General features: G+C 33.2%; 3 protein-coding genes across 7 annotated transcripts; 1 reads left to right on the top strand and 2 right to left on the bottom strand.

Moving 5' to 3' along the window:
* Window positions 1–314: 314 nt before the first annotated feature.
* On the bottom strand, window positions 315–5,551 carry LOC119838486 (F-box only protein 9). The gene is made up of 10 exons (XM_038364439.1): window positions 5,474–5,551; window positions 5,262–5,399; window positions 4,338–4,472; window positions 3,771–3,921; window positions 3,103–3,248; window positions 2,626–2,789; window positions 2,167–2,361; window positions 1,366–1,501; window positions 983–1,099; window positions 315–554 (listed from the first exon to the last, which is right to left on the bottom strand). Exons 1-10 carry the CDS (start codon window positions 5,474–5,476, stop codon window positions 366–368), a joined length of 1,374 nt encoding a protein of 457 aa, XP_038220367.1. The 5' UTR covers window positions 5,477–5,551; the 3' UTR covers window positions 315–365.
* Window positions 5,552–5,782: 231 nt separating this feature from the next.
* Window positions 5,783–12,991, top strand: LOC119838507 (AP-1 complex subunit sigma-2). 4 transcript variants are annotated; one of them, XM_038364499.1, is made up of 5 exons: window positions 5,783–5,802; window positions 6,381–6,559; window positions 7,034–7,142; window positions 7,698–7,835; window positions 12,135–12,991. In XM_038364499.1, exons 2-5 carry the CDS (start codon window positions 6,381–6,383, stop codon window positions 12,177–12,179), a joined length of 471 nt encoding a protein of 156 aa, XP_038220427.1. In that variant the 5' UTR covers window positions 5,783–5,802; the 3' UTR covers window positions 12,180–12,991. The 4 variants fall into 4 exon arrangements, with proteins under 4 accessions (XP_038220427.1, XP_038220419.1, XP_038220411.1 ...); XM_038364491.1 differs by lacking the exon at window positions 5,783–5,802 and adding an exon at window positions 5,968–6,112; XM_038364483.1 differs by lacking the exons at window positions 5,783–5,802; window positions 12,135–12,991 and adding exons at window positions 6,005–6,213; window positions 10,683–11,527.
* Window positions 12,992–13,023: 32 nt separating this feature from the next.
* On the bottom strand, window positions 13,024–18,666 carry LOC119838495 (lipid storage droplets surface-binding protein 2). Of its 2 annotated transcripts, none has more exons than XM_038364453.1 (6): window positions 18,509–18,666; window positions 17,941–18,061; window positions 16,975–17,207; window positions 14,102–14,306; window positions 13,712–13,846; window positions 13,024–13,441 (listed from the first exon to the last, which is right to left on the bottom strand). In XM_038364453.1, exons 2-6 carry the CDS (start codon window positions 18,059–18,061, stop codon window positions 13,209–13,211), a joined length of 927 nt encoding a protein of 308 aa, XP_038220381.1. In that variant the 5' UTR covers window positions 18,509–18,666; the 3' UTR covers window positions 13,024–13,208. The 2 variants fall into 2 exon arrangements, with proteins under 2 accessions (XP_038220381.1, XP_038220389.1); XM_038364461.1 differs by having other exon boundaries at window positions 14,102–14,288.
* Between the last annotated feature and the right edge of the window lie 1,066 nt (window positions 18,667–19,732).

Raw genomic sequence — 19,732 nt, 5'->3', positions numbered from 1 at the left:
TAATAAATGTTATTTGCAGTTAACAATTTTCTTTTTTCTTTATTACAATATTTATGGCAAGACTAGGTATATCGAAACAGAGCGACCACACTCATTTCATATAGATACAGAGCGAACACACTCACTGTATGATGAATCAGAGCGACCACACTAACTGTATATTGAAACAGAGCGAACACACTCACTGTATGATGAATCAGAGCGACCACACTAACTGTATATTGAAACAGAGCGACCACACTCATTTCATATAGATACAGAGCGAACACACTCACTGTATATCGAAACAGAGCGGTGACGCTCAGTGTGCACTGGAGCAGAGCGGTGAGACTCACCGCGCGAGGGGCAGAGAGAGCACCGGCGCGTCAGCGCGGGGAGCGGGCGAGCGGCGCGTCGGCGTCGGCGGTGTAGGCGCGCACGCGGCTGAAGCACAGCGGCGGGAACTTGCCGGGCGCCAGCTCCAGCGCGCTCCACTGCGCGCGCGCACGCACGCCGTAGTGCCGCCACGCCAGCACGCCGTTGCGCCGCGCCCGCGCGCTGCGCAACTCGAACTCCTGCGCACCCGCACCATGCAACATTCTACACTATCACTGCCGCTTTGCTGTATTTCAAATTTCGAACGTCAACGAAAACTCTTGAGAAATTTATACGTATTATTAGATATATTAGATACGTTATTGTCATATATAAAATAATTAATTCCGTGTAAATTTTTTGGGCATACCTTAAAGTAATAATTTCATATAATAATTTTGTAACATACAAAGAATTGAACCAGCGTGTGATACACACTATTGAAAAATCAACCTAATTGTTGCAAAACGCATGATTTTTAGGTCTTTTCACCAATTCACCATCAATTATCAATTAATAATTGTTTCGAAAAGTGAAAAATTAAACGTAATCTTTAACTTGATACTTATTTATTATCTCACATACGAAACATTCGCCGGAATATGATCAGTGAAACCAATAACGTTACCATATGAAATATTTGCTCGTGCACGTCGGCCGCCTCCTTCCGCCGCGACTTGAACCTCGTGTAAGTGGGCTGGTTCACTTTCTTGCCGCTATTTGTCTTCTTTATAACTACCACCACCTGGAGAGTGATTGAAATAAAATATACGAATAATACAAAATATTAAATAATAAGGAGGGGCAGGGGGGTACTTCCCCCGTGCGAGCTGGCCCAATTCGTGTCGAATCGTGCTCGACTCCCAATTATAAATTATATTTTTAGTTTACAATGGAATGATTCAGTTGTTAGATCTCAAGTATAAAAACACATAGGCTATTTTGAACCTAAAAAGCCCATGTAGTATGCCAGCCCATAAACATACATTACAAATCACGTTATTTCCATACCTTATCCCCCACAAGCCTATAATGTCCTGCGACGATGCCAAGCGATTGCTTCGGGGTTCTGTACTTGAGGTGTCCCACGCACTGGGCCGGCTCGTCCGCAGTTGTCCAGGATAACACCAGGCCTTCCGGGAAAAACCTTCGGGAAATAATGAATGTACGCCTTTTATTAAAATCTTATGTTTTTATGATTTGATTGTTATACTATCCGTTTGACACGACACTACTCGTGAAAAAAAAATTTTTTTTGTTAGTTTTGAAATTGTTTTAACAGTTTTTAGTCTAATCCTATCGGAGACAAACAGAGAAACAAGGTAATACAATTAGTAGAACAAATTTCTACGGGAAATTTTCCTGTCAATTTTTAAATTGTGTCACTTTCTCTTAAAAGGAATATATATATAATACTATAATATAACTCCTGAAATTTTTGTATTATCACCGATCCGTGATAAGTGAACAAAGTTTGAATGGAATCTGTCAATCTTAATATATATAAATAACGTGTCACTTTGTTTGTCCGCAATGGACTCCTAAACTTTGACCTAACTTAAAAGATAGGACAGTTATTTCATTCACTTACAATAAAAGGGTACCCGGGCGGTTAGTTAAAACTATCGGCTTCACCCGTGGTACATATATAGCCTATAGCCTCCCTCAATAAATGGGCTATCTAACACTGAAAGAATTTTTCAAACCTGACCAGTAGTTCCTGAGATTAGTGCGTACAATCAAACAAACAAACTCTTCAGCTTTATAATATTAGTATACATTAAGAAATCGCTTTGGAACTGTAGCACCCACCTGAGGTACCGATAATAGTCCACCAGGTACCACGGCCGGTAGAACTGGTCCTGGAAGCTGTTCTCGCCGTGCCGCAGGTACGTCGTCTTGCTGATGTAGCACCCGTTGAGGTTCAGCCGCGGCCGCTCTATGTACATTTGCCTCCAGCTGGGGTACCCGTGCGTGCGCGGGGTGCCGCACTCGATGCCCCAGGTGCTGGGATTTTTTTTAGTGAAATCAAATCATTAAATATTTATTTCTCTTCAAAAATCACAAATGCATGACTTAGTATACACACAGAGAATGAACAAATATTTGCTAGAGTTGGTGGAGCTAATGTCTGAAATGGGTTATAACTGGTATTACAGATCACCAATTATAATTACAGGAAAACATTTTTATATTTTATACACTTTCTCAAAAAAAAAAAAACAGTCCAAAAAAAACCCTACCAAATTCGGAGCACCCTGTATCACTCACCGCACGCACATGTCCCGCCACACGTCCGGCTGGCGCGCCGCCACGTGCAGGCCGCGGCACACCGCCGACACGCGCTCCAGCGAGCCCGCGTCCAGCTCCGCGCTCACCACCCAGCGCAGCACCAGCTGCACCACCTCGTACGGCAGCCACGAGATGTGACCACCCTGTATGTACCACAATCATTCAATATCATACGTTTATAACCTACAATTTTTTGTTATGAAAGACTATGTATTATATCAATTTGACACATTATACTAGACAGTAAAATTTACTACCAGTGACACCAATATCTATATATAATAACTATTTTAAACTAAAAACTAAATCACCTTCCAATTGACAGTACTATACTGCTACATTCATTTGAATTCATTTTGGGTAATCTTATTAATTAGATTAAAAGGAAAAAAAGAGTACTGTTTATTAACAGAAATTCTTCATTACATCATAACAAAATTAACATAAACTGTTTACCTTAGTAGGAAACTGCGGCTGACAGAGATACCCTTTCCGCGCCACAATTCTCTGAAGCCGAGCCAGTAGATCTTCACCCTCGACTGCATCATCATCATCACTATCTTCTTCATTATTGTTGCATATTTCCTCATTTTCAGATTCCTCTGCAATTAAAACAAAATAAGATTAACTTCACATAAAATTCATTTAAATAGAAAGATGTCAGTCTGCTAATTATAAACTATCAGTCCAACTCGACTTTACATGGGGTACATATTTAGACTATAGCAGTCAAGGATCAGAAACATATTTGAAGTTGGTGCAGCAGTTGCTGAAATAGAACTAACTGATACAGAACAAAACAAAAAACTCCTCTGCAGCTGTATGGCAGCCATTAAGGACCATCGAAAAAGTATGACAACTCGATTTTTCTGAATGTCAATTAGACGATAACAAGCTGTGCAGATTCTGTGTGGTCTACCTTACAGGCTGGAGCCGCTATTACTATAACCTTAAAAAGGGTGCATATTATTGTTCACTCACTAAACTATAACTAGGGTGAGTAAAAGAAGACTAAACTATAAAATTTTCCACCTTCTGTAATCTCCAAAAAGATGAGATTATGTATATACCAATAACAGAAAATACAACAATGAAAAACCAAGTTGAATAAGAATGATACACACCCACTGGAGTGTCCATTCTCACTTCACTGCCATCGTAAAGCCTGCTCTCCACATCAGGCAGGATTTGTATAGCTCGTTTATAGTGCTGTATCGCTTCATATAGCTTCCCACCACGCTCCATTTCCACACCACGTAGGAACAGTTCTTTAGCCTAGAATCAAAAATTTGTCTAATTTTTTTAAATAAAATATCATTTCTGAGACAATTAAAAAATAAACATTTATAAAAAAGCTTCCTCCAATAATTACAACAACTATAAAAAAACATCCAATGTAAGATGACTATTTGTAGCCCACTGTAAATTGATATGTCCATTTTTTCAAAATACATTGTAAAGCTAAAAGTATACAGACAGCTAAGGTGTAAGGTGAATATTTATCTTTCTACAAATTCATGTTTGGTCAACATATTTTTTGTTGTCATATTATTATGATTTTGTATACATATATTTTGTATATAGGTATTTTTTAACTAGATACACAATCATAAGAGTATAGTTTTTTTGCAGTATATTAAATGGACTTTGAGGCTTTTTTCATAATATAGTAAGCAAATATCATACAAAACCTTTTCCTCCTCAGTTTGTGGAGCATCCTCAACTTGCACTGGGTTTTTTGCCTCTCTTTGTGGAGATGGAGTAGACTCCAACTCACGTTGCCACTGTTGTCGGAAAGCAGACAGCTCATCCTCATAATTTTTGTTCTGAAAGCAGTATGATGAGATCATATATCATGATTTTATGGATATACATTGATTAATAGAATCACTTAATGGCTTGTTAAGCTTAAAACTTGAGAATGGAGGCCCATGTCCACTTCCTTACCCTTCCCAGTACTTTCCTTTATTCCTCTCATCAATCCTTTTTTAAACCCTTCCAAATTTAAAGTCAGCAATCTATTTGTAGAAGCATAAGGTATGCAATTGACTTTACACCTCTCCAAATGTTCATGGGCAGTGGTATCACTTACCATCAGGCGACACACCAGCTCCATTGCCGACTATGACATAAAAAAAAATGGCTCAACCAATTTGGCAAAAGCCAGGGTGGTCCACAAGTTGTTGTTGAAAATGTGCATTAAGTGGCTAGTCATTCATAATAATGTTTTCCTAACTTTAATTGAACTTCAATCTGGAACTTTGTAGTGTTCAATAGTTATTTTCTTCATAATAATTATTTCATTTCAAGAAGCGATGTTGATTTCTTACAAATTATTAATATTTGTCTAAACAGATTAATCAACAAATCAAATGATAATCTTACTATCTATTATTATATTTATAATTATGTATTATAAATATATATTTATTTGTTTAGAGGTTTCTTGCACATAGATTTAGAAAATTTAGTTAGTACATACAATAATTTTAAACAGCACACAAGATCATTTATATTACAATTTAACAAAAAAACCATATCAGGGACTATTACATAAGTGCCATGTGCCATATTAACTACTAATTAATAAACATTTTATAGCCCCCTTCACATACCCCACTTTTATTATCAATGCGGATTTGACTCAAACTATTATTGACTTCCGCCAGATCATTGGAAAAAGAAGAAGAGTCATCCTGTTCCTCTCCCTCACAGTCACTTGAACCAGCTGCTCCTGAGCCTGATGCAGAAGCCTGTAACAGGAACCATATTATGACATTGGTACTTGTTTATAAACATATTGTAACCTGTGACATTATATGCATACCATTTTATTATTTGTTCTGTGTCAATCGCTGTTTTTAAAACAAAATTAATGACTGTTTGGATTTTTTTTCGAAAAAGTATTTAAAATTATGTTTAAAACTTTTAGTTTATTATCAATATTTTTATGACGTTTGACAGTTTATTGCAGATGCCAGATTTGAGATTGAGATTGATTAATGTAGATTAATTGTCAATTGCCAAATTGACCCCAATAATTAATGTTCACACATTTATTTCATTTATTGCAAAAACATATGAAGCAAGTGCTGATCTAATTGCTCCCTTTTGTAGTTGCTGTGGATAGAATTGGTAATTTTGTTTTTTTCACAGGTAAATGTTATTTTCAATATTATTTATAACGTTTTAGTATCGACAAAATTTGTGTGGCAATCAACAACGACATAGTAATAAGATAAATACATGAATTTGTTGTGCTTCTATTTATTTATCTTTATTTATATTGATCATCAAATCATTTGAGATCTGTGATACGTATAATAAGGCACGTCTAGAGTCTGTACTCCAAAGCTGTTGTCTATTGAAATTTAAAGAATGACCCATCTGACGTCCTATAAAATAATTACAAAGTAAAATTGCCAACAGGCACAAGCGAAAACACCAAATTACTTCAAGAACTACGGTAAACTTGAAAACATTTTTATAACATGAAAGCAAATTAATTTAAAACAAGTTTGTATAAAATTCTATCTATTTTGAACCAATTATTACTTATCCACAATGGTAAGTTAATAAGCATGTATCTGGAGTTGTTTAAATTAATCATTATTGTATTCCTCCGTATATTTAGTTATAAAGAACTATATGTTTTATCGTACTAACGTATAAGTTTACTATACGATTTAATTACGTTTACGGTTATGGTTTAATTGCTTATCTAATATTTGCAGATGCAGTTTATGCTTCTATTTAGCCGACAAGGAAAATTACGTCTACAAAAATGGTATGTGGCTCATCCAGACAAGTTGAAGAAGAAAATCACAAGAGAGTTGATTACCACTGTTTTAGCCAGAAAGCCAAAGATGTGCTCATTCTTGGAGTGGAAAGATGTTAAAGTTGTTTACAAAAGGTGTGGCTTTTAAGTTAGGTTTTTTTTTATTTCTAGTTCTATCGAGGTTAAAAGCTTAGATCTTTTTTTTACAAAACAAATCTTACAAGTAAATATACAATAACATGCCTACCAATAATAATACACCGTTTAGAGATTAACTTTTTTCTTTTGATACAATTATTTATAATTAAAGAACATTATAATGAGTCACAGAAACTTAAACAACTTTTTATCTATAATGACTTTAATTCAATTATTTTTTAATAGTTTTTAGAACATAACCATGTACTTAAAACACATAATTTCGCATCAAAAAGTCATCCTTCTGATGACCTATAGATGCTCAAGCAATAAAGAAAATTTCATGAGCTATAGTAATATTTGATTGTCTATAGTTTGTTTTAAATATGGTGATATTCAAAGTGTTACAATTCATACAATAGTACCCATATATAGTTAAGGTCTTGTCTGATAATAAAACTATATTTTCAGATATGCATCATTATACTTCTGCTGTGCAATGGAACAAGAAGACAATGAGCTTCTAACATTAGAACTCATTCACAGATATGTTGAGCTACTTGACAAGTACTTTGGCAGTGTAAGTTATATTATTTAATTAGAAGCTTGTCCCGGCTCCGCCCGGATATCAAGATTCCTCTTTTATCCCAAGGGAGCATATAATATAATCAGGATAAAAAATATCCTTAAGCTATAAGTATAATGTCATTAGACTACTTAACTCTTAACACATCAGCAGACAGTTTGTCATCATCAAATCTCATAACGAATCTAGCAACATTGAAATATATTTTTCTTAAGAATTTTCTCTTTCCCTGTGGATGAAATTTGCAAAATTTATGAGGATTAATATTTATTTTTATATGCAGTATATAAAAATAAAAGAAACACAGAATATTAGAGTAATTTATGCTATCTTTGAAAACAATAGAGGAATGGCAAATTGAATGCCAAATTTTTTATTTCTCAATTTAAACCTTGTTCTGGTTTTAACACCTCTTACTTCTAGACTATTAAAAAATGTATATTTGTAAATGCTTTCATCAAAATGATTAAAAAGGTTTATAAGTTAAAGTTTAATCAGACTGAAGTATAAAGATAATGTTTTTTTTTACAAATATACTTCAAATTGCAGGTCTGCGAACTGGATATAATTTTCAACTTTGAAAAAGCTTACTTCATTCTCGACGAGTTGGTACTTGGCGGTGAACTGCAGGAGACCAGCAAGAAGAATGTCCTTAAGGCCATCGCTGCACAGGATCTACTCCAGGAGGTCAGTAGTCAGGATAATGAACTTGTCTAATACCATTTTTTTATGCTGCCTTCTTTGGACTTTTCTGTCTATTGTATTCATATTAATATTACTTTAGTATATTTTGCTCAGACTTCATATAACCTGATTACTAAATGAACAAAATGAAGGTAATTAATTTATTAATCGTAGATAGATAGGTCACAAGTTACCCTATAGATGGTAGGACCAAAAGTGTCTTTATTAGCCAGTGTTATAAATTTGTATTATTTTACAATTTGTAATATTAGTGATATATAACAATGTGGAATACCAAAATTTAGCTCTTTAGACTAGTTTACTAGTAAATATTACATTATATGTACAATTTCAAGAATACTCTTAAACTTATAATAGACCCTGTATGAGATCATATCATTTTGAATAAAAAATCTATACAAATGTAGTAATATCGTAAAAAAATAGGGCCATAATACAATATTACTATTTTGAATTAATGTTTCTGATCATATCTCTAGTCAATACATATCTGTGACTCATTAATTAAATTTGCTTTAGGAAAAAGTTTATATTTACAAAATGTGGACCATTGTGATGGATGAGTGGCCTCCGTAGTGCCTTGTAGATGTTTAATTATAGTAGGAGCGCACTGCCTTTAGGAGTTTTATATAATAATGTATCACTACTATGTGTTTTCTAAACATGTTTTGATTTTAATATCCAAAAACAGCAAAAAGTAGTTGTCCACATAACAGGCTATTAAAACAGTTAGAACACAAACACTGCCTTCAACTCTTCTTTAAAATTGTAGCTGAAATTAATTTTATAACAGAACTGACTTCAATCACATATACAATCTGTAAATACAACACAGCTAGAGTTATTCCAATTATATAAAACATAACAGCAGCCCTAAATTTAGAGTCTCTTTCGCACTGCACTCGGCTAATTTTTCCCCATTTTCTGTGGTGTATGCATGCTCCGGTGGTGGTCAGGATTTAATCGACGGACTGTGGCACTGAAAATAATAAGTCAACTCTGAAGGTTATAAACGCTTTTTTATTTAGGCCTGTAGTTTTAATGCTCAGATAAATGCCGTTTAAACTTTGATTGTTTATGATGCTTCTATCAAAGTATATAGTTCATTTTGAGACTGATTCTATTGGAATAAAACCAGGATAAGAGCAAAACTGTTATGTATATTTAATACAACAAAAAATCGATGATATTTTTATTATTATATACATATTAGTAGATAATGACTCAGTACAGAAAGATCAATAGGTTCACAGTTAAAGTCGTCCTTTGACTTTTTTTTATTTTTTTATTTACGAACAAAGAAACAAGGAGAGAATATCTCCTTGTTTCTTTGTGTTATAAGTGATATTCTTTGGCTATAGCTCAAAAAACTACAACCTTGTCTTACTCTGGTGGTACTCCAATACTTCTGATAGCATTAATATCATTTATCTGATCGTTAACAAATCCCCATATAGACATGGAATGTTGTTCTTCATTGCAACTCATCATGGGTTCATTGTTCAATGTAATTGGAAAAAAAGCGTTTATATAATGGCTTAAGCTTTACATATGCATGCATTGGGCTTTTAAAATTATTGACTGACATGAAATTTAATTCAAACGAACATGATAATCAAATTTGAATATTGCATGAATTTATTTCATCTTATATTATCAGCATCACTCATAAGAGTAAGAGAATTTCAATAAGAAATAAAATATCTTATAGCAGTTCATACACTACAACATTGCACTTATTTAGAAATAATCAAAACTACATTTTACCTAGCAAATAACTTTAGCAATGCAATATATTTCAATAATACTCGTATAGATTTCAATATATAAACCACATAACACATCATAGAATTTTCTCATTTATCTAGAATGTTAGCTCTTAAATTAAAATGTTAGTTTTAAGTGAAAATGTTCTAATTCCTTTCAGTATATTCTTGGTATATAGTATTTACACATTCAGGTTATTATCGAGCTTATATATACTAATTATTGTATTCCGATGTATATGGGAGAGCTTTCTGTCTTAGTTTGTTTGTATTTTTAATAATGTTAAAGTATTCTTAAGATTCAGCGTCAAGTTGTTAGTGTATGGCCGAGCGCTTGGTAAATTTTGTGTAGCTTAGATTTATCGTATTGTATCATGGACATTGTTATACCTTTGTTATATTTTTACAGAGTACTAGAGAACTGGTAAACGTTATTTTAAAAGGGATATCTTGCTTTATCTGTGTTTATAATTTATATATATTTTCATGGAACTTATACTTTTATATATCCGTTAATTCGTTCGCTTTTATAATCATGCATGGCTCTTGGTAAAGGTAAAACAATGACCTTATTATTAATCGTGGATGTTGCATTTATTGTAATGGGTTGTCATAAATATATTGTTGAGAACTAAACGTCTTTTCTTGCATGTTCCTGCCCCTAACCCTAACAAGGCATGAGCTTTTGGGTTATAATTATTAAAGCAATAATAATTATTAAAGTATAATGTCTATTAGTTTCATACATCTTTAAAGCTCACGCTAGATTTAACAAGCTAATACAATTAATTGGCATTGCATTGCTTTCAACTAACTTTATGGTGAAGGAAGCATGGATAAGTTGGATATTGTCTATGATTATTGATTTAATTAAATTACGATGATTTGTTTATACGTGGATTCAACACTGGCATTAATATTAAAATTTTGTTAGTCACTCAATGTCTATTTTATCCTTAACATAATTTAAAATTTGTCTAAGAATCACATGGCTTTTTTCGATTTAAGATTAATAAAAGAAATAGATTTACAAGCCAAATTCTGGTTGGGTGGTATTTGATAGGACGAGACGGTGGACGATGCTCTCCGCGAAGTCGGTCTGCTCTGAGGTCCGACCTCTGCGCCTGAGGGAGTCATCTAGAGGAACTCTTCATGGTTTAAGGACGCTAAAATATTTATAAATGTGAAATAGTGTGCGGTTGTGTTTGAAAATAGGTACAAAGTTAATGTGACCATTTTGTAAGGACAATTTGTAAGTAAGCCAAAATCTGAGAGGGTTTTCGTGTTTTGAATTTAGATACATGGTATCAATTTCGTGAAAGTTAGCATGCAAGTTTACCTTTTAAAGTATAATTGGTGCAAAGGCTCTCTGAATTATTTCTAGTGAGCAATGACTTTTTAGTCACTTGACTATAAATTGTATTCCAGACATCACATTCATACGTATTATTTAGCCAAAGCGGACCATTAAAATTTATCTCTAGAAGACGGTTTTAAGGAAGTTTAATTTTTAGTTTTTTTTTGTTTTGTTTTGCATAGATTTATTTTAAACGTTAATTTTTAAAGATGAATTTATTTTATTAGTTCAACATTGAAACTATGAAGTATTTATGTTAAGTGATGCAACGAATTTAGTTCTATACGCTTCTTGTATCTATTTCTTTTTAATTGTGAACATCGTTGATTTGATTGATGACATTTAATTTGTATTTTTTTTAAGTAAATCGTTTATTTATATACATTTACATTTTCTCTCTATCTCTCTCTACAGCAAATGTTAGGTATTAAAGCCCTTAGGGCTAAATTCCAATTGCCTGATACTATTGTAATGTACCTACTATTTTAGTATTTTCTATCTTTTTATACCTAAGCATTAAATAATAAAAATATTAAATATTATATGTTTAAATTATTTAACGCCCATAGAATTCCAGATTTTTTTAATCTCTTTTTATTTTGGTTCACAAATTGGAATTGACACAAATAGGTTTAAAAATTATTGAAAAAGTTACATTCAAGTGAGAAATATTTGTGCTTATCGGATAGGTCTGAGAATCTGCCAACATCTATTTTTTTCATACACATAAACGATGAGTTGTGGTAGAACAGCGTTCGCCGGGTCAACGAGTAATGTTATAAAAACAACAAAATTACGTACGGCCGCATAAGTCGATGACCTTATTAAAAGTCAGGACTTATTTGAGATTATGACGTTATATTAATCAGTGATAATAAATATCATTATTTTTAAACGATTGATCAATGTTATAAAGTGATAAGTCCTTTATGACTAAATTAATTAGATAACAACTGAGGCTTCTAGAACGTCTATGATTCGCATAGATTTAATACACGTACGCTTTATTAGAATAGATATTCAGTAGCCTTAATTGTCTGTACATACATTCTATTGATTTTAAAAATCGAACACGAAACGGCGTTTCCCGCCGAAAAGCGATGGCTCGGTTTAACACGGCCACGAGCGACACTGGCTCAGTGATGACCCTTGTTGCAGGAGGAGACACCGCAGGGCTTCTTCGAGGACCACGGTCTTGGTTAATTCTACAGGCGACCAAGCAACACAGCAGCCGCAGCGCAAAAAGAACTATTAGGTTATCGCATATGCAGTAATTTGTTAGAAATCAATCTATCTATTACTATTAATATTGGTTATATCTAGATTTTAGTGGTTATCCTCTTCGTGATTGGCTTAACTTCCTAGGTGAAAAAGTTATGTTATTTAGCACCAATTTTTTAGCGTTCAGTTTCTTTGATGTACTTAAAATTATGTAAGGCACGGTTTTATTCGTTTTTGTTGTAGGGATATATTGTAATATAAAAGGGTTTGACCAGACGTTATTCGTCAGTACGTTAAAATAAAATGAATACAAGATATGTAAAAAAAATGGTTTCCATACAAGTATCACTGCGCAGTTAGTTTTTAATCTTATCTGTTAATTATGGATTGCTTCGACCGGATTCTTTTTATCAAATGAAAATCATAAATAATTTTAATAACTTCGGCAATATAAATTATTGATATGGATAAAGTTTTCTTAGATGTATGTAAATTGAGCACATTGAATCTTACTTGTAATTTACATGAGGAGATCTATTAATTATTCACTTATTTATTTTAATTTAATATAAGGCAGCTTTTAAAAATATGGTATCCGATACTCACGTGCTGCTGTAATTTATTAAGTATTAACAAGTGTCAAGTAATAAATGCCAATAATGTAACAATTATCTAAAATATATTATGTATAATAACGAACAACAATTTTATCTCATTGTTAAACGAGTTTTCTGTTGTGAAACAAAATGTATCTTAAGTGATGTATCAATATGAAAGTATTATTAAATACTATTTTAAAATTGGGTTTTTATTAAAACAATCATTTTAAATAAGAAAGCTTATATTTCAAAGATCACATATAAGGGCATACAAAGACTTATCAGTCTCATAAAATATGAATACATTTTCCATTATAATAAATTATCACCAGAACAATGTAGATAAATATAATACCTTCATTGTGGTTACACTTATAAAATAATTATTAAATATAAAATATAATTATAAGAATCATTGGTCCCCCTCCGACTTTGCTTCGGGGGATGACTTCACAATTTCTGCAGTTGGGGGGGAGGTGGGAGTTTCGTTTTTAGTGGGGGGGACGTTTTTGGCGGGTTCCGCTGACTTTTGTTGTTTCTTCTCGTCCATTATTTGTTCTCTGAAGTGCTGTTCGCCTGTCACTTTGGCGAGGTGTATCGCTGCGAGAAGAGCCATTATGTACCGGCGCACGTCTAGTTCGATTCCTGAAATATGAACAATATTTTAGAATTTGTAAAAAAATAATATCAAGATAATTTTAAACGGGTATAAAATATCGAGGTTGATTTTTGAATGTTACTACCATTTGATATAAATTACCCAACAAGATACCGTAAATAGCTAGCAACTACATGTCCGATGCCCCAAAACCCATATATGTCCAAAATATCTCTATAAAAAGCGAACCTGCCGCAAATGCTATATATTTTCTACACGTTCCCTGCCCCATGTCCCATACCCCATGCCCCACTCACCGTTGGCCCGCAGCTGCGTGACCCTTGCCGCGAGGTTGGCCCACACGCGGCGCGCCGCTACCGCGCCGAGCCGCCGCACCGTCTGCACCGTGTGCAGTGTGGGGTCGTTCTCGAAGGCTACCACTTCGGCACCAGCTGGAAGAAGGTTTGGATAGAAGTTAGAAAGTGGCTAGCGTACAATAACAGTACAAGTATTTTTCTTGTTAAGAAATTAAAGCGGCGCATTTTACTATCGAACTTAAGAAATGATATAGGTGTATAGTAACTAAAATAGATATATCTTTTTTATACATTCAAAACTAATTAAATCGCTACCTTTTGAAAAGAAGCCAATTAAAACCCTACTTTTTACTTTATTGAAGATAATGAAAAAAATAATCCCATTCTTACCGGGCGTTTCATCCTGTGCTGGTGGAAGATAATGATCCAGTAGGCTCATAGCGTACACAGCGCCACTGTCCACACCCTGCACTGCCTTCTGTCCGTACGCCGTGGACAGCAGAGCGTTGGCCTTCACCCAGGTCAACTCCTTGAGTGACTTGACGCGCTGTTCGGCCGCGTCGCGCGCTCCGTACACCTGGTTCGTGACATTCACCTTCAAATTATTGGTACGTGCGTAAATTGTTAGTCCCTAGGGTTAGCAGGAAAGGTGCAATGTTAGGTTGGTGGATGGTATGTAAGGATGACTGGGTTTTACAAAGGACGTTGTATGCATTTTGGGTTATTTTCTAATATGTTGGTTAAAGAGGTAAACTTAGCAGTATTCTAGTTATGTCGGGTAGGAAGATTACATTATTTGTGTTAGTGTTAGTTACACTGGTAGATTTTTAGAGTCTTAATTAATGGGAATCGGTGAACCAAGAACAGAAACTGTGCAAAATTTGATTATAATTAGATGTTTCTATAAATAATGTATGTCCTTGGCAGGATGTATTTTAATTTATACCTATACAGAAAAAATGGTATTCCTAAAATACGTTATGTCTTTTTTCTCGAAACTTCTGATACCATTGTTATGGATTATTACGTTTATTTCAATATTATGATAATACGATAAAACCGAAGACGTACTATGCGTTCTACATAACTACATACTATATAATATGATAGTATCCATATCCAAGAGTTATGGCTTCAGTTGTCTGAAAATTAATTTTTTTTTTTCCACGGAGACCCTGAATACGTAATTACACATAAAGGGCTGATATCTCGAAGGTTCCACCGATCCGGGTCAATGTGCGCCCTTATCGCTCTACCATTGTATAATGTATCTAATCAACTAAAACTGTTGGAAAAAAATACTGATAATACTGCATCCTATTGACTTCACTGTTTTATCGTGACCTTTGAATGTGGAAATTAGATCTGTGCCAGTGGATGTTGGTATTTTATATTACATTTGAAATAAGACGCAAATCAGTCCAAACCGGTTACATTCATTCTTTTTTCTGAAACACTCGTATGCATAATACTCATTAACATTTACACTGTATCCATATATGCTTTTAAATATATTCTACATAGTAAAATTATTTCAAGGTATGACTCTAGTCTGAGATAAAAAAAAAAAGCGCAGCGCAAGCGAGACGACACGTAACGAAACGGTATGTGCCATTCTTTATTTACTTGATGTTAAATCATATCGTATACTATAATTTAAATACAATACGTATGTGTATATTTATTACATTTTACCAACCATTTTTTTTTTGCGTAGAAGGATCGTCCTTCAGTTGATCTACTGCCGTGTACATATTGTTTTGGCAAAAAATGTTTCTTTATTCTAGTTTTAGAATGTTTGTGTGATTGTTCAATATAGAAAAAAATCTATGTTTAGATTTCTATTCTACCTACACGTTCACAAAATATCTAAAGCCATTGCAACGTCAGAAAGATAATTTCTATATCGAAATGTCACTATGCGATTAACAGAAATAACTTTCAAATTTCGATATTTTATAGCCGATAACAATTCTGGTGATTGATTCATTCATCAGTATCGATTTCTATTCATCTCATGACGTATGTATGTATGCGCACATCGTCATAATTATAAAATCATTTTTCCAGAACTATTGTAAAATTACATATGAATTATTAATAAACTGAATGTATTTGTAACATTTCCACAAAGGTTAGCTTGTTTACACTTCTATGCATATTATAATGTTCCAAAAAACAGGTTGCACAACTTTAATTATTGCTTGCATCAGAAGCCTAGTCGACTTTGGACCGTATAATCTAATTGTATTAAATATTACGTATCTACGTGAGCTAATTTAATAAATCTCTACTATTAGTAATGAATTTTTTATTTCCGAGGAAGTTATTCATACTTCTATATCATTAAAGAATGTGAAAGTAATGGTATATCAGTATGATAGTCCGTTTTTACGATTTTAAAGCTAAAGGGATTTGGATGAACTTCAATGATTAGATGGATCGATAAAGAGTCCTTCTATGGGCCATCTGCTGGATAAATGTAATGTACTTAACGTCTTTATCCAATAATAATTCTTATAAAACGGTAATTGAGGTTACTCATTATCTTACACCAAGTAAAAATCAATCTAGGTTACAGCAAAAAGTAAGCAAAATAATTGCAAAATATGGAACACACTTTTACGAATTTATGAACAAAGCTTGTGTGAGTAGCTTAATATGTTTATTTAAACATTTGGTATTTGATCTTGATTTTAACAAACTTAAAATCAAAACCACAAAAATAATTGAGAGAGTGTACCAGAGTTGACTCATGTATGAACTATAAACTAAACCTTTTTTTTTTTGTCTCCCCGTGACCACACTCGCATTAAAGTGTTCGAAACGTCGGGTAAATAATATAATAAATAAATCGCGTAAAATAAAATCCGTTTAAAAGTCTTTAATTTCTAATCCTTTTAATATAAAAAATGCAAAGACTGACTGACCTATCAGCGCAATGCCCAAACTATTGGACTGATTGGGCTGAAATTTGTTATGCAGAAGGCTACTATGATGTAGAAATCAAGTAAGAAATGATTTTGATAAATCCCCAATGGGACAAAAAGGAAAGTTGTATCATGTAAATTTATTTTGGCCACGCTATTTTAACATGTATTGTGGTCCATTTCAGAGACTAGTCCCTCAAAACACGGTCCCTTACCATATTTTATATATTTCTTCGGGTGTCCTTTTCCCACTGGAATTAGTACTACTTTAAGAGGTCATAGTAAAGTAGGACTAAAATGTTAATAGGCATTAAACAGCATATAAATACCAACCTTATTCAACTGCGGGGTAATCCTGGACAATACTGCTTGCTTTGTCGTCTCGACAATAACTTTTGGCTGCTCAGTGACTATGGGCACTCGTTTCTCCAGCTCATCCAACGCTGCTGCCACTCGGGCGTCACCAGCTGCTAGTGGTGCGGCTACAAAGGGAGCCGCTGTGTTCGCTGCTAGGGTTACACTGGCTTCTGCAGTGGATAGCGCCCATTCTAATAGCGAATGTGCCCCTGGAGAGATTGAATGTTAGCATCTATACAAATAATGCTGAAGAGTTTGTTTTAAATGCACTAATCCTAATCAAACTAGTGGTTTCTAATTCAAAATTCTATGCCTATACAAAAGTCTGTTTATAAAGGAAGGTTTAAGGATAACTTCACACTTATACACAACTTTTTCCTCAAATTAAGGTGGATGAAATTGTGCCCAGCTAGTATTGTGTGTATATAATTATTTGTAAGTAATTTTATTAGTATCATAATATTACTTATGAGACAAAATCCACCCATAACACAAATAATAAATGGAATTAGTGATAAACATGGCATTTATTGAAGATTATAAAATGCAATAAAACTTTATTATGCAAAGTACAAGTTATTGTATTCTGTTCTCCTTTTCCTTTCCGTTTGACCGTCTAAATGTATGTAAGGTAAGAAGGAAGGTGTAGTTAAGAATTTATGCTTCAATTTTTACTATTGAAAACTTTATCAAACAATTTCTCAAGGCATCAAAAGGAAAGAGCATTACAGTCACTATTTATTAGCTATTCATAAATGCAGGTAGTGTAAAAATAATTTACATCATGAATCATGCTAATGAAACATTCAAGTATTCATTCAGTTTATAAATAAATTCACCTCAAAAATAACAATGCTAACTGTACAAATTACACAAATCCAATTCTAAAACAAATATGGGCTAGAACAAAAATTGCAATATATATAATTATAATAAACTCACCTTTCACTCTGCTATATAATGCACCGACTTGACCAACTGCCGCTTCCACTGTGGGCAGTGCCATGACCTTCTGCACCGATTGCAACTGTCCCAATGATGGAGTGCTTACTTCTGTCGCCATCTGCATATAACGTTTTATATTTATTATACGAAACATTCAGAAAAATACCATGCATGTTTTGTTTTATATTATATATGTAATATTATGCTATTCCGTAAGGGCAAAAACTTTATAACTAATTAAGAACATACAAAACATCCTCACATCGTAAAGAACGACGAAAATATAATATTCAGAATCATAAAATGGTGGATGATTACCTAGAACGTGAATAAGGCATGAACTAAAACGACTGTTGTACTTGAGAAATAATCGAGGGTAATTATGAAAAACACATCGGTTACAAAAGGTCACTATGTCAATTTTAATGCAATTGCTATATTAATATTGCAGTAAAAGAAAAATTAGATTTAAAGTAACGTCTACACAATGTTATGTCCATGAATCGTTAGAAAATTACCGGAAAGAATGTATAAGGGGTCACATTGAAGTAACAAAACAACTTACCTTGCGTTATTAAAACAAATTGTATTAGTTAAAGATAAAATAGAATAAGGTATATTGTTAAATAACTCGTAAATATATTGTATACTTTTTGGAATAATTAAAAAAAATAAGTTTTTCTGGAACACAACTTATTCCGCAAATGAACACAGTTAAACTGAATGAAAAGAAACGATATAAATCATGAAAGTTAGTGAATGAACTGTGAACTGAGTGTGAACGCTGAATCATCATTGGTAAATTAAATTATCGTTTCTTAAGGTCACCAACCAGCTTGAGCGATACATTTTTTTCTAAGAGCTCTATTCAGTTAAATTATTTATATCAGTAATTTTAATCATTTGACTAACTACAACGATAAAATATTGATTGTTTTTATTAAAAGTAATTATCATCATTTTTTTCTTTTTAACAATTAATTGACGTCATAACAATGACTTATTATATTTATTGTTTTGAATTTTAATTTGTTTTAAAGGTACAATTCATAGAGGGCTCGAGTTCATGATGATACAAAATACAAATTGAACTCGTTTATATTAGCGTTGTTTTCAGTGCTAGCCAGGATTTATTATAATTATTATTGTGCAACTTCGCATTCAACGATCTGTCAAATGTCATACATATAATGTGTTGCCAATCATTAACTTTACCCCTTTCATTTTATTATTTCGTAAATGCGCAATGCTAATTACTATACGTATTTTATAATACAACACATTGAATAGCATCTCACAACTTTTGTCGCATTGTCATTGCACAATTATAATCTCAACATTGTTATTTCATCACTCATCTCATCTCATAATCATCACTATCAATAAAAAAAAATTGTGATATTTTGATATAATCAATAATCGTTTTCCATCGCATGCTTAAATTCCGTTTACATCAATTGGTAATATTTTTAGTAAGTCTCTGACTAGTATTTTATAGATACTTATGTACTAAGTGTTCGTACAATACAGTGCTGGGTGTTTTTTATTTCTTACTTGACAACATTTAAAGCATAATGAACGAGACTTTAGTCACGCAGTTATACCATTCACCAACTCATCATTCACTACGGCCGTATGCAAATCGTTTATCGTATGGTTGTATCACGTACATGTAATACAATGTTTTATTTCACCAGTGTTTTATTGGGTTACAGTGTTCGGAACCGTACGATAATTATCGTACAAATACGATAATTTTGTGCCTGCGTACGATGTACGATAGCATACT

This window comes from Zerene cesonia, chromosome 3 (assembly GCF_012273895.1).
Source record: "Zerene cesonia ecotype Mississippi chromosome 3, Zerene_cesonia_1.1, whole genome shotgun sequence".
Taxonomy (NCBI): Eukaryota; Metazoa; Arthropoda; class Insecta; order Lepidoptera; family Pieridae; genus Zerene; species Zerene cesonia.
Note: the sequence above shows the minus strand (reverse complement) of the source record. Positions and strands in the feature narration are given on the sequence as shown.

Bases quoted from the DNA above. Each gene is read 5' to 3' on its own strand.
- LOC119838507 (XM_038364473.1), top strand. The intron at 6,560-7,033 runs GTGTGGCTTTTA...CTATATTTTCAG, and splicing joins GTTAAAGTTGTTTACAAAAG to ATATGCATCATTATACTTCT. The intron at 7,143-7,697 runs GTAAGTTATATT...TTCAAATTGCAG, and splicing joins TTGACAAGTACTTTGGCAGT to GTCTGCGAACTGGATATAAT.
- LOC119838486 (XM_038364439.1), bottom strand. The intron at 2,790-3,102 runs GTAAACAGTTTA...TGGTACATACAG, and splicing joins AGCCGCAGTTTCCTACTAAG to GGTGGTCACATCTCGTGGCT. The intron at 1,502-2,166 runs GTGGGTGCTACA...TATTTCCCGAAG, and splicing joins GACTATTATCGGTACCTCAG to GTTTTTCCCGGAAGGCCTGG.
- LOC119838495 (XM_038364453.1), bottom strand. From the start codon at position 18,061: ATGGCGACAGAAGTAAGCACTCCATCATTGGGACAGTTGCAATCGGTG. The intron at 17,208-17,940 runs GTGAGTTTATTA...CAATCTCTCCAG, and splicing joins ATTATATAGCAGAGTGAAAG to GGGCACATTCGCTATTAGAA. The intron at 13,847-14,101 runs GTAAGAATGGGA...ACCTTCTTCCAG, and splicing joins AGCACAGGATGAAACGCCCG to CTGGTGCCGAAGTGGTAGCC.